This window comes from Populus nigra, chromosome 7 (assembly GCF_951802175.1).
Source record: "Populus nigra chromosome 7, ddPopNigr1.1, whole genome shotgun sequence".
NCBI classification, from domain to species: Eukaryota; Viridiplantae; Streptophyta; class Magnoliopsida; order Malpighiales; family Salicaceae; genus Populus; species Populus nigra.
Window position 1 is genome coordinate 18,844,820 of NC_084858.1, and position 16,763 is coordinate 18,861,582.

At 33.1% G+C, this 16,763-nt stretch overlaps 1 protein-coding gene across 3 annotated transcripts; it reads left to right on the forward strand.

Annotated features, from left to right (window-relative positions):
• The first annotated feature begins 348 nt into the window (after positions 1-348).
• On the forward strand, positions 349-15,081 carry LOC133699535 (uncharacterized). Of its 3 annotated transcripts, XM_062122818.1 has the most exons (22): positions 353-1,223; positions 1,525-1,639; positions 2,002-2,102; positions 2,415-2,506; positions 2,850-2,985; positions 3,124-3,192; positions 3,395-3,496; positions 3,868-3,966; positions 4,342-4,452; positions 4,974-5,180; positions 5,483-5,590; positions 6,127-6,222; positions 6,299-6,355; positions 6,502-6,648; positions 6,724-6,783; positions 10,005-10,109; positions 10,529-10,690; positions 12,033-12,106; positions 12,738-12,861; positions 13,530-13,621; positions 13,826-13,946; positions 14,048-15,081. In XM_062122818.1, the coding sequence occupies exons 1-22, from the start codon at positions 495-497 to the stop codon at positions 14,198-14,200; spliced, it is 3,060 nt and encodes a 1,019-aa protein (XP_061978802.1). In that variant the 5' UTR covers positions 353-494; the 3' UTR covers positions 14,201-15,081. The 3 variants fall into 3 exon arrangements, with proteins under 3 accessions (XP_061978803.1, XP_061978804.1, XP_061978802.1); XM_062122819.1 differs by lacking the exons at positions 13,530-13,621; positions 13,826-13,946; positions 14,048-15,081 and having other exon boundaries at positions 349-1,223; positions 12,033-12,156; positions 12,738-12,844; XM_062122820.1 differs by lacking the exons at positions 12,033-12,106; positions 13,530-13,621; positions 13,826-13,946; positions 14,048-15,081 and having other exon boundaries at positions 349-1,223; positions 12,738-12,844.
• The last annotated feature ends 1,682 nt before the right edge of the window (positions 15,082-16,763 follow it).

Genomic DNA, 16,763 nt, shown 5'->3' on the forward strand with positions numbered 1-16,763 from the left:
GAAAACCACATAGGTCAAGAGCAAAAACGAAGATAATTTAAAAATATTGTTACTTTGGTGAAAATTGTTTTTAAAAATATTTTTTAATTAAAAATATATTAAAATAATATTTTTTATATTTTAAAATTTATTTTTAACATGGAAAAAGATAATTTAAAAATATTAAAAAAAACTTTTAAACAACAGTTTAACCGGACTCCAAAGACACCTTTACTTTCTCACTTTTCTTTCTTGGATCTAGAAAAGTTGCAAAAGCTCTACCTCTCTCTTTTGTCATGACTCTCGAGATTCAAACCACGAAAATCAAATCAATCCCTTATAAGTTGCACGTGTGTATCTTTATGACTTAACTGCCCTTTATTTTAAAAATATCCAACTCTAGTCTCTGAACATCATCATCCTCCACAACTCACTTACCCAGTACCCTATAATATACTCACTCACTGTCCCAAACAAAAACTGCAAACTTGTGCAAAAAAAAAGAAAGAATTAAAATGCCTGCAATTTCAGTCCCTCTGTATCAATCAAAACTCACGTTTCCATCAACAACCGCCGCCGCCGCCGCCTCCTCCGCCTCTCCTTCCTCTGCTTTTTTTGTTTCCACTAACAAACTCTCCTTTTCCACGGCACTCCTCCATGTTACCTCCCATATTACTTCCCGTACACTCGCTGCCACCAATCAGTCGCTCTCCACCACCACCACCACCACCACCATCGAAATCAACAACAACGACCCCTCCGATCCTCACACTACCGCAATTGTAATCCGCGCTCGCAATCGAATCGGTCTCCTCCAAGTAATCACACGCGTCTTCAAAATCCTCGGCCTCCGTATCGAAAAAGCCACCGTCGAATTCGATGAAGGCGGCGGAGGAGGAGGAGAGTGCTTTATCAAGACTTTTTATGTCTCTGATTCACATGGTAACAGAATTGAGGATGATCAAAGTTTGGAGAAGATTAAGAAAGCGTTGTTTGATGCGATTGATGGTGGAGGTGGAGAGGTCAAGGTGGGGTCTAGTAGTAGTACAGGGAAAGGAGTAGTGGTTAGGAGAAGTGGTGGATTAGGAGGAGGAGAGACGAGAGTGGGAGTGGAGAGGATGTTTGGGTTAATGGATCGGTTTTTGAAATCCGACCCCAGTAGTTTACAAAAAGACATCTTGGATCATGTTGAATATACTGTTGCCAGGTCAAGGTTTAGTTTTGATGATTTTGAAGCTTATCAGGTAATTAATTAATTGATTATTATGCCTATCATTATTAGTCTTTTTAATTCTGTTTTTTTTAACGGTGTCTTTTTATTTTTACGGTTGGTAAATAACGGCTCTTTTGAATTTTGGCGGGAACTCAGGCTCTCTGCCACGCAAGTGGGTCCATGGTTGGTTATTTTGGTGGGTCCCACTTGCAGGCGAGACACGGAGAGAGTGAACTCTGGGATCACTGATTGGTTTTGTTTTTTAATAGTAATTCGTAATTTCTTTTTGGAGTGATTATTGAATTTGACTTTTGGAATGGTGAAATGTGTAGGCTTTAGCGCATAGTGTAAGGGATCGGTTGATTGAAAGATGGCATGATACACAACTACATTTCAAGAAGAAAGATCCTAAGCGCATATACTTCTTGTCGCTGGAGTTTCTTATGGGTATTGATGTGTTTTGTTGCTATATGTGATTTCTTTTTGGTGTTCTTAGCTTCTGTTGTATTGTAATATATCATGTTGGAGCTCTTTCTGGTGTTCTTAGCTTCTGTTGTTTTGTAATATTATCGTGCTGGAGGAACGTGGGCAAGTTGATCATCTTGTATGTGAATCTGGAGCTTTCTGTGAAGTTTGATTTTGCTTCAGTTTTTCAATATTGTGATAGGATTTCACTGGCTTCCCTGCTTTATTATTCATCTGTGCTTTTCCCGTGTTAGTGTTTTAATTTTTAGTTACATTTTTTTGCTTCTGAAACGCATGCTGTTGAATTTGAATTACGATTCACCCAGTGTATATTGGAATATTAGGACGTTCCTTGTCAAATAGTGTCATCAACCTCGGCATCCGGGACCAGTATGCGGATGCTTTAAAAGAGCTTGGTTTTGAGTTTGAAGTTTTGGCAGAGCAGGTTGGTTTGGTATTTACTTTTCTACACTTTGGTGGGAGCACATTGATTTAGCTAGTAATTTACTTTTCCTTGTAGAAACTGATACAAGTTAGATTTTTGGATTTCTGTGTTGGACTGTGGATTTGAATTCAGTCAATACAGCAATCACAATATTTTAGATACTCATTATTAAGGGATGTTTTAAATATCCAATAAAATTAATTCATGCCTTGAAACAGTGAAGGGTGTTCTTTAACTTTTTAAATTCACATAGTGATGCTTTTCTAATCATAAATGGGTTTTTTTTTTCTGGTTCTGCGCTGATGTTTCAAGGAAGGAGATGCTGCTCTTGGTAATGGTGGTCTTGCTCGTCTTTCAGCATGTCAAATGGATTCTCTAGCAACAATGGACTATCCTGCATGGGGGTATTTCTCTACTCTGTGATTCTCTTTGTAAGAACCTTTTTTACTTGCTTACAGTGATCATCAACTCTCTGAAGCTTTAAAACATTTCCAAAGTTGAACGCAGCTGTATTGCCATGATATTGGCCTTGCTTATCTCAAATCTATTGAGATTGTGTGAGTGGGATTCATCCACTGACACTTGGTATGTTGCTAGGTGACTTTATCGGCTAACCTAACTAACACTAGCAAAACCTTTAACACTAGCAAAAGCTTTAACACCATTAAATAACTATTCTTTGACTATTTTTTGTTTCATATACAGGAAGAGTTAATTGATTTTCTGGAACACATATCCTTTTTGCAGTTATGGACTGCGCTATCAATATGGGCTGTTTCGCCAGGTCATACTGGATGGCTATCAACATGAGCAGCCTGATTATTGGTTGAATTTTGGAAATCCTTGGGAGATAGAACGAGTTCATGTAACTTATCCTGTGAAGGTTTGCAAGTACTTTCCTATTTCTGTCTCAATCAAGTTGCTTCATTCGTTATTGTTTATGTTGCACTGCCACTGTACCATCCTTCTACCTTGAACTTATCTATCAACTATCTACTTGTGTTCTTTTTGGATGGATTAGTTCTATGGGACTGTGGAAGATGAAAATTTCAATGGAGGAAAACGTAAAGTTTGGCTCCCTGGAGAAACGGTATTGTAATATCTTCATGTACTCAAGACTGCATGCTTCATCTTCATCTTCATCTTTTTCTGTTACTTGACTTTTATTAGGTTTGGATGCTTCATATATCTATTTGAAATTGGATGAGTTGCATTTTTTTAAATGATAGCACATTTATGCTGACTTTCCTGAATTTAACTTGTAGCGTAATATTTTGGTTCCATTTTGGCAGGTTGAAGCTGTAGCTTATGACAATCCAATACCTGGTCATGGAACAAGGAATACTATTACTCTCCGCCTCTGGGCTGCTAAACCAAGTGATCAAATTGATATGGTAATCTTGATTAAGTTGAAATGTTGAATATCTATCCTTCCTACAGGTCATTTGATTTTACAGTTAAAGCATGTGATATATTCCAGTGTAGATCAATTGACAGAAAAAGAATATTAACTTGATTTTTAAAATAACACTTTAGTTCAGGTAAACTTTTTTCCAACAAAAAAATAATAAAATCTTGCTCCCTCATTTGCTGAGTATAAAATAGCATGTGTAAACATTTTACTTCTGCAGAAAAGGAAATGGTTACCATGTTTTTGTTTAGTTTTTTTCATTTTTTAATTCTCTCTTGCCGAGTCACTTTTTTTTTTTTTTAATAAAACCTGAAAGATTCTTAAGCCTTTATCTGAAACCCATGTCATTTGCAGGAGTCTTATAATACCGGAGACTATATTAATGCTGTTGTCAATAGACAGAGGGCTGAAACTATAAGTAGTGTTCTATACCCTGATGACCGTTCATATCAGGTATTGCTTTTCCTTTTTTATTGGCTCATAATAGCATGTGTATATTGAATTTCACTCTTCTATTATGTTGTTTCTTTATCCTCTGTTTGTAGTGCCTGTATTTTAAAGCAATTTGATTTCTTTGGAGGCCAATTTCACATTGATGAAAAGGGGATAGCACAAATATCTTTAATCAGATACATGCACTTAACCATTGGTGGTTTACATGTTGTTTTTTCAATTGCTCTTTTTTTTCTTATGCGCAGGCTCGCATCCTTTTTGAATTATTATTTCTTTTTCTTTTTTCCAGTTTTGAGGCATCTTATTATCTTTGATGAAAGATGTTTTTTTTATGTCTTGCAATGGGTTTTCATTGGTTGAGCTACTCTCTTGCAGGGGAAGGAACTACGGTTAAAACAACAATATTTCTTTGTCTCAGCATCATTGCAAGACATCATTCGGAGGTTCAAGGATTCTCACAGTAACTTTGATGACTTTCATGAGAAGGTTTTGCATCTCATTAGTTTTTGATATATGCAAAAAATTACTTTTTTGACAACCAAATTTTTTAGCTTGCTTAGACCGTTCTTAGGCACTGTTTTACGCTGAACTACAAAGAAACAATTTTTTTTTGGTAATTATCGATTTTCTTGTGGTGTCCTTTTCTAGAGCACACCATACACCCGTGCGCGCCTGCACCTTCACACTAACACATATGTAGTTTAAATGTCCACAAACATTTATTTTAAGACAAACTTGACCTGATAACAGATACAAGTGGCTTTTATTTTGCATTGAAGCCTTAGATTTCGGAGATTTTACTCGTTTCATTTATGGAGTTTGTTCTAAATTAAGATGATTAAACCATTTTCAACTTCTTGATTCATTATGAATGGTTAATTACATGTAAATTGACACATGGGCTGCTCCGTGGTTCGAAGATGGAAAGTTTTGCGTTTGCTTTCTTCCATAGAACTTGCACTAAAACTTGTCTCCATTGGTCTGACTTTGCCTTGCCACTTATATAGGTTGCTCTACAGCTGAATGATACTCACCCTTCTCTTGCAATAGCTGAGGTTATGAGAGTGCTTGTTGATGAAGAGCACTTGGATTGGAATAGAGCATGGCACATTGTGTGCAAGATTTTTTCTTTCACATCTCATACTGTATTACCTGAAGCACTGGAAAAGGTCCCTGTTGATCTGCTGGAAAGTCTTCTACCACGCCATTTACAAGTGGGTTTTCCTAGATGATTGTTTAATTGTTTTTTCCCCCTCTCACATGAATTGGATTCTATAATCATTTTCAGAACATCCAGAAAACAAGTTTGGCTAGCCATTACATTGTATATTCTCAACTTGAATTTCTTATTTCCAGCATCTCATGCCAGAATCCCTTAGCAACCTCATGGATTAATCATGATTGTTTCTGTAACCATTTCTATACTACAAAATCAATCTGCTAAAGATTGCAATTATAGATTATTAAAATATTCTCCACCTTTTTTTGAATATTTTAGTAATTTCTTATTTTTCAGATTATATACGATATAAATTTTGATTACATTGAAGAGCTGAAGAAGAGAATTGGTTTGGATTATGATCGACTTTCTAGGATGTCAATCGTTGAAGATGGTGCTACTAAGGTACTTTGGAAAACCACCCAAAGTTTTAATCTCTTCTATATTGGCCAAATTTTAATTCTTTTTTAACATCACTGAGTCACTGACATACTCTTCATGTTTTATTTTGGCTCATATTTCTGCATTAGCTACCTTTGCTTATGTTTTCTTTTATGGTTACATGTAAAACATTTTCTTATTCTAGTCATGTTGTGAAGAAAAATGTGCTGTTAAAGAGTGTGTGTTACTAGGAAATAGAACATGATTTCTGCTTGAAATAAAGAGCCGTGTATTTCCTTTCTTTCTCTCTCTCATTATCTCATATTCTTTTTTTCTTTTTTTCTTTTTTTTTTTATCTCTGCACACATGTATTTTTGTGCAAAATGAGATACTGAAAGGGAAGATTGATGCCTTGGGGACTATTTTACCATTTTGGGTGGTTTGGTAGTGAAATCTTATGTTCTTTTTTTGGTAGTTTTCACTTCCCTTCTGTATGCATAGCCTGGTGGTGAATTGTAAAGTTGTTGTCACAGCTGAGAATCATTCGTATTGTTTGACAGAGTATTCGAATGGCAAACCTAGCAATTGTTTGCTCTCATACTGTGAATGGTGTTTCTAGAGTGCATTCAGAATTACTAAAAACAAGAGTATTCAAGGTAAACTTCACTTGTTCGAAATCTAAACATTTTAGATATTCATCAAGGCCTCTGACTCTCAGAAACTTCTTTGCAGGATTTCTATGAGCTGTGGCCTCATAAATTTGATTACAAGACAAATGGAGTAACACAGGTTAACTTAATTATCACCTTTGATTCACTTATTTACTTCAACCTTTTTCTTTGCTTGGGTGCTGCCATCCTACTTACCTTTATACTGGAAAGGATTTCAAGGTATTAATGTTTATATCTCACAAGGTATTAATGTTTATATCTCAGCGTCGCTGGATTGTTGTGAGCAATCCAAGTTTAAGTGCTCTTATATCAAAGTGGCTTGGAACAGAAGCTTGGATCCGTGATATGGACTTATTAGCTGGCTTGCAAGACCAAGCAGCCAATGCAGATCTACATGAAGAATGGAGGATGGTAACTTTATGCATGCAATTACTATGAAATAATCTTTTACATATGGATTTATTTCTGATATTCTTATTCTTGTAGGTTAGGAAAGTTAACAAAATGAGACTTGCAGAGTACATTGAAGCAATGAGTGGGATCAAGGTTTGAAACGAAACCTTTACAGGAATCTTTTAGGTTTTGTGTTTCCTTGCCTCTTTTTAGAAGACTACTTTTTTTGCATGGGCGTTGCTGTGTGATTAGATGATTTTATTTTTTGTTTGTTATTTTTAGAATGTCTTTCTAAAAGGAGTATCTTGGTATCAAATAACTAATATCGATGTTATGTATGAAAATAATGCAATAAACTAAAAAATTAATGAAATTATCTTTTATTCAATAACATCCTTAGTATAATTATATAAAAAAAATGTCTTCAGATTTCTTATCAATTCTTTAATGGAGGTATTTTGTTTTATGAGTAAGTGATAATAATATGAAATTTTAACCTTCCTTTTCAATTAAATAAACAAAATACTATATTCAATATATTTGTTCAAATTATGTATTAAATGATCTTTTATAAATTTAACTTTGCTATTAATTTAAACAATTAATAACCTAAGTTCTATCATAAATCAAGTAACTCTATGTCGTTGTTTGTGAAAAGGAGTATGATTCAATATTTCATTGTGTCTTCGATAAAATATATTGATATAATGAAATCTCGAAACATAAATTAAATAACTTGAATATTGTAACTCACATGAACCAATAAACAAAATGCAAAATCAGTTTTCAAAAAAATATTAATGGAATGTAGATGAACCCTATCAATTCATGAGATTTCTAAAGTCTAAAATTTTAAAACATTTTGCATGCATTTGGTTTAATCTCATATTTTCAAACTCCTTTTCTTATGTTAAGATAAAAAATGATTTCTTAATATTGAAATTTTAGTTTCATTAAGCATTCATGTTCAAGTAACAATTTCATTTTAGATGTGTCATCCTACGTCACTTTATATTGCACATTTTTCTATTACAACATTGCTAATTTGCAATAACAAAAGTTGAAGAAGAATCAATGATACCATATCAGCAAAAGTAATATACGCATGACATTAATCATCTTGTCATAAGTGATATACTTTTGCATAAAAAAATAACAATTTTTTTTTATATATATTTTTTTAATTAAATCTTAGGGATATAAGTGATATAATTTTGCTTGCACAATAATATAAGTAAATATTTATAACTACCTTTGTTTTGGAGGAATGTAAATAAATCACTTAGATATAAGAAAAAAAAAACTTAAAACATATAACTATATAAAAAGTCATTTATCTGTATATAAATATAGTATATATTTTAGGAATAAATAAAAGGTTAATGTTAATTTCAAATGAAAAGCTAATTTATTCTGTTAATTATCATTATAAGTACTCTTACTCCTTTTCTTTTCTTTTATCTTTTAAGGAAAGAGTGAACATTTTTATCTCTGTTTTCGTTTCCATTTTTGCATACAAGCATAAACACAAACTTGCTTCATTTCAATAATTTTGCTTGTTAAGAATTGCCAACTAATAAAAAGATGGAACAATTTAACATAATAGTATTTGTTTTAATACAAATATTATGCTAGTAACTAATTAAGAAAAGATTAATGCAAGTAATTAATTTAGCTTCTATTATTATTATCTAAAAAAAAATGAAGAGTTAATATAGGATGTGAAAATGTGGTATCAATTTATACAAGAGCCTGCATGTTGAATTAAAGCCAAAAGATTTCCTAAAAGTTAGGGTCGAAGTCAATGTTAGAGATTTTGGACTCTATAACTATAATTTCTTAGAATACAAATACAAATTATTTGAATTGATTTAAGTTAAATAAAAAAAATCAGATTTTAATTTTTTTTTATTATACTTGAATACTTTTAATTCTTTTATTTTGTTTATAATTTGTTTCAATCTTGCAAACACATTCAAAGCAATCTAGGTAACTTTCTAACGAAAAAAGGAAATCAAGATATATACTTCGAGTTTTGTTATGTGGATCGGATTCTTTATTTATTTTTCATGTTACTCTTTTTTTTTTTAATTTTCTTTTCAAACTTACCCTTAAATTCTTCTCTCTCCCTCTTTATTGATTATATTTATAAAATTAGAAATTTTAGAGTGCAATTCTCATCTCTTAAGTCTGCTTCTTTCTCCAATACATGATTTAATCTGTTTTATTAAAATAAATTGATTTCTTAGCTATGCTTTTTATTGTAAAGCTAATTAGTACCATTTCTTTTATGAAACAAATATGAACAAAGCATCCTCACAATAAATAATTAAGAAGTTTTAAATTAGTATATATAGTGATTTATTTGTTTATTAGAAATACCTAAAAAATTATGTTAATTTTGATTTATATTCATACATATTCACCTATATTCATTGCCCCCCAATCACAAAAGTTTTACCTTTGCCAATGTTGATAATGGAACTATTGTGAAGGTATGAATTGTATAGCCTTGTAAGAGTAATGATTAAGTTCTCTAGTGTACAGCTGCGAATAGGTTATAAAAAGGAGGGGCAACTGCCGGCTTAATTTCTTGAGCTTTCTCCTTTAATCCTTACGTTTTTTTTTTTTTTTTTATCTTTTCATATAGGTCTAAATAAAAATACATCATCTCCCATAATTGTTTTTTTCTTGCCAATGAAAAAATTTCTCCTCCTTAACAAATATTTCTACCACATGCATCTTATTTTCAATGATAATGTATAATAATATTTCGAAGACATAATTCATTATGAAAGTATGCAACCATTATATGCTCTTTAATATGTAAGAATTAAAATTAAATATAGTATAATCAAATTATAACAAGCAACCATTAAAAGAAGGCAAATATACCAAGATGAAATTATAATAAACAAGATTGAGAAAACAATAAAGAAAAATATTAAGTACCTTGATAACAAGACAAATACTGATTTTTTAAATTATATTCAAAGTATTGTTTATTTAAAAATATAATTATATTGTTTTTGTATAGTGAATAGAATTCTTATCTAATTATAACTCTTGAGTTTTGGGAAAGGAATCTTTTTATACCCTGAAAAAAATAAATCTGAATTAATATAGGATTAGGATTTTTATCATTGGCAAATAGAAAATAGAAAAACAAAAACAAAACATGCATGATAAAAAAACAGTTTTAGCTATTTTAGGATAAAAAAAACCAATCACAGATTCACAATAAAAAATTAAAAAAGGATTTTAGTCTCTTCAAAAATTTACCTCCTAACTGTGCCTTTTATTACATGTAAAGATTAATTTCTTATAGAAGCTTGCATGTGATCTTACATTAACAGCATACATTTTCATTGCAGGTCAGTGTAAATGCAATGTTTGATGTGCAGATAAAGCGAATACACGAGTATAAAAGACAGTTACTCAATATACTTGGCGTCATCCACCGATATGACTGTATAAAGGTGAATGGAATCTACTTGGGCAAAAGAAGCCATTATCTTCAGTTAAATCTATTAGAACACTTGCAGTCTCTAAAAATGAGGCCCCAATGTCTGCCTCTCCCATCGCCTTGCTGCTATAAGCTATAACTAAAACTCATGAGCTTCAGCAGTTAACTCTTTCTGGGTATGGTCCATACATGGCATAAGAGCAACTGGACAATATTTTAGTGTGTCAACAATTTGGACTTTGTTTTCTGTTAGTTATGGCCTGGTTATTACAAGTCACGTTAGAACCAGTTTTCCCGGTTTACATGATTCATGACAGAGAGCGCATTCTTATTTTACATGAATAGTACTCCTCCAGATGTTGAGGATTGGTTTTACCATGATTTTATGATATTTGGATATAGGTTGCTTATGTTATTCTAATTTTGTTGCAGAATATGGAGAAGAGTGACAGGACAAAGGTTGTCCCCCGTGTCTGCATAATTGGAGGGAAAGCTGCTCCTGGTTATGAACTTGCCAAGAAGATCATCAAACTCTGTAATGCTGTAGCAGAAAAAATTAACAATGATCCTGATGTTGGTGATCTTTTGAAGTTGGTAAGTGAAAAGCATGTCCGTGTTAAGTAGGTGAACAGATGAGCATCTTCTATATTATTTGGTAGAAGTGAGGCTTTGAACCAGTTTTTTATCAGCTGAAAGGTTTGTGCTAGGCCAAAAATAATCATGAACCAAATTCCTTTGAGTGCTAAAATACCAGTTCCCTCACAAGAAGCTTTCATCAGGGCATTTCATCCAAGCCTCATAACAAGTCATTGTACCATGATATTGATAGTGGTCGACATTATTTCTGTCTTGCTAATCATTCTCATTGAAAATTCTTCAAGATGCATGGAAATGCACGGATATTGATATTACCGTCTATGAGGTCTATTATTAGTTTAGTGATTCTATAAGGTGAGGTAGGTAGGATAGTAGTCCTAAGTGTCAGGTTCCAATCAAGCAATTTTTTTTCCTGTTCAAGCAGCAAGTGGTAGTGACTATGGAAATAGTCTTGATATGCACTTCAGCGGTGGTTTGATTTTTGTGTTTATAGCATCATTTAAACTGGAAAGAGAACGAATTGTTTTTGGTCCAAAGCAGTGATTGTTTTTGTTTGCATTATTCAGTTGCTAATAGATATCAACCTTGGAATTGTTTATTGATGACTTGGTTGATGGATTTACTTGCTAGTTGAAGGAGGGCCTTAGAAGTGGTTGGATTCTAGTTGCCTGGAGAGTATTTTCATTATTAGATGGGGAGTTAGTGGAAGGAGAGGAAATGGGAAAAATTTGAGGGAATATTCTTTAAGAAATCTCAAGTTCCTACACTTCCCCCCCAAGTAGTTTAATGCTTCTAACATTAGGACATAATTTTCTCCTAATAGCATTCAGCTGTTTTCTTATACCACTTCTGATGAGACATCAGTTTACTCCGTTTAAATTACTAGTTTCCTTGAGTGGAAATTTGTTAAACTCTTCTATTTCTAACTTGCTTATGTTCTCAATTGTTGCCAGAGAAATTAGTTTATTTTCACATTAGTTTATTTTCTTATTTATAAATGCTTGATTTAGTATGCTAGTAACTTTCTACTGTTTTTTTTCACTATACTTTTCAATAGTATGTGTGGATCACCATGCCTCAAGCCTGACTTATATACCCTTACGCTGCAATTTTTCTCCTCCTCCCTTCCCTACATGCTGTATTGAGAAGGCATATTGTTTTTGGTATAGAATCAAAAATATAAAACATCTTATCTGTCCGAGATTATTTTACTTGGTCTTCTGCTTGTTTGATTACAGTATCATTTGGAACTAACTGACGAATTATATCTGCTCCTTTTATTTCATGGTTTTGTTTATCTATTGTTTTGATTCAGTTTCTTGTTTATAATCTCCCACAGGTTTTTATACCTGATTACAATGTCTCTGTTGCTGAGTTAGTAATACCAGGGGCTGACCTTTCGCAGCACTTAAGGTCTGTAAATAATATGGTGCACCAATTGGATTGCAACCTTAGACTCAACTGTAATTATCTTCTTTTTAACTTATTTAATTCATGACTGAGTTGATGATAAATGAATATTCCCCGCGCCAAATCAATGGAGAATTTGTAAATGTTGCAAGAACCATTTGAAGTTTTTAACCCAATAAATTCTAGCTTAAAAGGTCAGTTTGGATTGCTACCTTTCTGATTCTGATAAATTGTTCATCCCAAGTATCCTAAAAAGGGATGAATAAAGTCAAAACAAAAGGGCTTGTAAGATTGCAATTATTTTTTGTAACCAATCATATTTTTAAATTATATTTCACTTGACATATGGATTACTTTCCTCTAATTGTGTAAGCGCACTAACTGACTTTCTAGATGATAATAGTCAACTATGTTTTTTTCACTTCTGATCCATTCTTTAGATTACTTTAATTTTTCTTTTATAATGTAGAAGTGGTTGTATTGCATGATAGAATGTAAAAGATTGAGTTGGGCCTTTGGTTCAAAGTCTTTTTCTTTTCCTTGTGATCTTTCCTTTTCTAATTGGTTGTCCATTAGATTTAACTTTATCTGAAATATGTAGGATTTCTTATGTAATATGCCTGATTTTATGCAGCACTGCAGGGCATGAGGCATCAGGTACTGGCAGCATGAAATTTTTGATGAATGGATGTTTACTTCTAGCCACAGAAGATGGTTCTACAGTTGAAATTATTGAAGAAATAGGGAAAGATAACATGGTATGTGCTATCTGAAATGAGGTTTACAAGGAAACCATTTAAATAGAATTTGTGCATTGGCCTTTACTGTTTGCTATGACATTAAGAAACATGAATCAGCAAACAGTTCATGAGACTAAGTTACTGATATCTACTTAACCAATTTGATGTGGTTGGGTTCTTGCTTTGTTGACTGGGATTCAAGTGTCATCAGCAAGTTATTTGCTTTTGGAAAGTCTGCCTAGCTTCATAAAGGTTGGCATGACAACTTTGTTCTAAGTATATAGTCGACTGGCCAGTATAAATCATTTTATAATTCAATTGAACATGTAAGGAAGAAGAGTGGATTAGAAGTGCCAGTTCCAATTGTTTTACTGCAGCTGCTGGAAAGTTTGTGGACAGTAGAATGGTAATATATTCAAATGTAATAGGAATTTGACCATTCTAGGCTCAAATAGCTATGATGCCAGTCGAGTTTTGCATGTTTGGGAGCTTTTTGAAGGCACTCCAAAACCAATCAATGCTTTCCTTCTCGGTTTCTGCATGTCTGCATCACCACTTGCAAAATCATAGGTTTCTGTCAACTGGTTACCTTTGTTGTATTTTGTAACTAGACACCAATCGTTTGGCATGCATGTGCTAGCACTCAATGGGGGAATACATTTCTGATGCTGTCATTTTTGGCTCAGTTTTTATTTGGTGCAAAAATGCATGAAGTACCAGCTTTGCGCGAGAAAGGACCTACCCTTAAAGTGCCTCTTCAATTTGCTCGTGTTGTAAGGTATGTAATGTAATTAAACTTGGAAAACACCGCCCCCCAAATCACTTGCCTTTCAAAATCATTTCCAGCAAACCAGGTAAATGCTTTGGACATCAATTTTTCAGTGTTTCTGACACCAGTTGTGTTTTGTATGCTGAGCAAGACACTTCTTTGGATTGTGATAGAATTTTTGATAATTTAATTTTATCATACTATTGCATGTAGGATGGTTCGAGATGGCTATTTTGGCTTCCAAGACTATTTTGAATCCTTATGTGACAAGGTGGAGGGTGGCAATGACTTTTACCTTCTTGGTTACGACTTCCAGAGCTATCTAGAGGCACAGGTAATCTTTTGTTCTATTGAAATTCCCTAAAGTCAAGCATTTTGGAGTTCTACAACTTGAAAAGGTTCCAAGAATCCTATGCTTACACTATTCAACTGCAGGCTGCTGCTGATAAAGCATTTGTTGATCAAGAGAAGTGGACTCGGATGAGCATCCTTAGCACTGCTGGGTCTGGAAGATTTAGCAGTGATAGAACAATTGAAGAATATGCGGAGAAGACTTGGGGAATCGAACCCTGCAGATGTCCATTCTAATCAAAACTTTGAAGTTCTCTGTAGAAGGTACATTTCCTGTGGTTATCCCAATGACCCGGCGGCAACAGTTCTCATGCCTTGATCTAAGCCAGTACTTTTACTGCCGGAGGACGAAACCACTTTGGCTTTCAATTTAGATACCCCATCTTCCCACACATTTCCGGCAACTATACTGACTGCACATAGAAAGAAAACTCCATGTTTGAATCGAAGTGCAATAATAACCCAATAAACCTCTACACGAGTAACTTGGCTTTCGGACAAATTTTGTCGTGAAGTTGAGAGGAATATCGTATGTTCATGGAAAATTATGTTTCAGATACGTACCACTATAAAACTATATGTGATAAACATATGTTTTGTGCTGCATGAAAGTCGAAAGGTATTATTCTAAAAAATGGCGTTGTGGTGTGTCGGTGGAATCCGCGTAGAATCGGAATTCGATCCCAGAGTAGTTCATGGTTGGGTTGAGGCCTGAATAACACGTGGGTTTGTCGTTAAGATAAAACCCATAATTTAGTGGACAAGGTTGTCCTAGCAGACCACCGAGCTATTCACTTCGACCAAGACCCAAATGGCCAGGGATGTCATAGCAGACAGCCAAGGCCCATGCCAAGAGGTAGCTGTCCGCTATTGTTTTCCCTATCATTCGGCCGGGGGCTTGCATCCGTCGTCATTTATATTTAAAAGTTCTAATAATTTTTCCATCACATGAATTGTAGATGTGATGTGTTTGCCTCTCTTCTTGTTAATGGCTATCACACACCTACATGTCTTACCGATGATTATTAGGGATGGAATGAGTATCTATATATTAGATTTGTAACTAATCTTTGATATATATTTTTTTAATAATATAAATGTTTGGGTTAGCTTATGCATACTTTGAATATTTGAATTTATACTTATGATATTAAGTATTCATCAGATATCCATAACTCAACTAATATACTAAGATCAATTTATCAATATTTTTCTATTGAATCAAACCACTTTTAATCTATATAAACATCAATCTCAAAACATCTAAATTATTATTTTTTTAATTACCCGGATAACTATTAAAATTCAAAACATGATTAACCCTCAATTTTAATGTCTCTAGGCTCCATAACACAAATTCCTTCAATAAAATCTTTAGCACTACCTAACACAACTCCAGCTAAGTAACTTGTGCCTATGTAGTTTTGAAGATTCTCTAGTCACTCCTAGAACTACGTTGGTGTAAAGACTTTTCATAAAGGAGAAATTATGGGGATGTTGGAAGCTTGTATAGGTTTTGAGTTGGAACATTGCCGAGGTCTTGATGTGGATGGTTTTTCCTGTGCTGGTCATCACTTGGGTTATTCATGTTTTCATCTTTTTTAAGGTTAGGTTTTAATGGAGTTCTTGACAAAAAGATTGGATTTTCGTGGGCTTCTTTAAGAGAAAAAGGATGGATTTTTATGGGTTATTAGGGTTTTCAAATAAGGAGGTATTTTTGTTGATCGAGGAAAGTAACGTCCAAGTTTATACACACACACATCAAACTTTATGGCTAATAATGCATTTTGTATCATATTTAAGTTTAATTTTAGTTAAGATAGAAAAGTATCTTTAACCAAACCACAAATGAATTTTTACCTTTTGATTTTACTTGAATCCGACTGGGTAAAAAAATATCATATCTATTTAGATAAGATAGAGCGGGTATCTATCGAGTTTAGATAAAATTATCATTTCAAAAAACTACAATCAATGGTAAGTACATTAACTATCTTATCTAGTATGCCCCCGACACACAATAACTCATTTTATAGATTACCTGTGCAATAAAAATAATTATTCTCTATGATTATACCTAAACAATATGACTACAATTTCATGCTCTATGAAATAATTTTATATAACCAAAATGTATAAACATCTTATGTCACAAGATAACAACAAGATAATAAAACAAGTCACACAACAATGTAACATACATCTTATAGTATTTTTCATTCTTATTCTCTCTATTATATCTTATTTCACTCATATAAGTTGCTGATTTCATTAAGCATTAAAGGGTCATGTACCCTAATAGGGGATTTGTTTTTGCAAGAAAGGATGGAATGGTCAAGCTCAAACACATCATCCTATCAAGAAGTCGTGAGGAGTTCAAATCTAATTTGAAGATTTTACATTTTTATTAGTGAAATCGTCTATGATGAACACAAAATGAAAGTTAGTGGATTCTTATTTAATATATAACATAAATTTCTTCTCCATGGTTGATGACTTAGAAATATAAAGATATTGAAGATTAATTGATCTCTTTACCACAAGTACATAAGCTTTTATTTAATCTTCAACAAATCGCTCATCAAATTAAAATACTCACTGAAAATATTCTAACTACATAAGATCATCTTTGAATCATGTAACTTCCTCAATAAGTAATACAACAACTAGCTTCAATGCATATATTCTTGAGTGTATATAGACAACTCTAGTTTCTTAAAGAAAATTGATAGAATGACATGCAAAAAAATAGATCTTTTTTTAAAACATGTGTCTATAAGGTTGATATCGGGTTACTTTA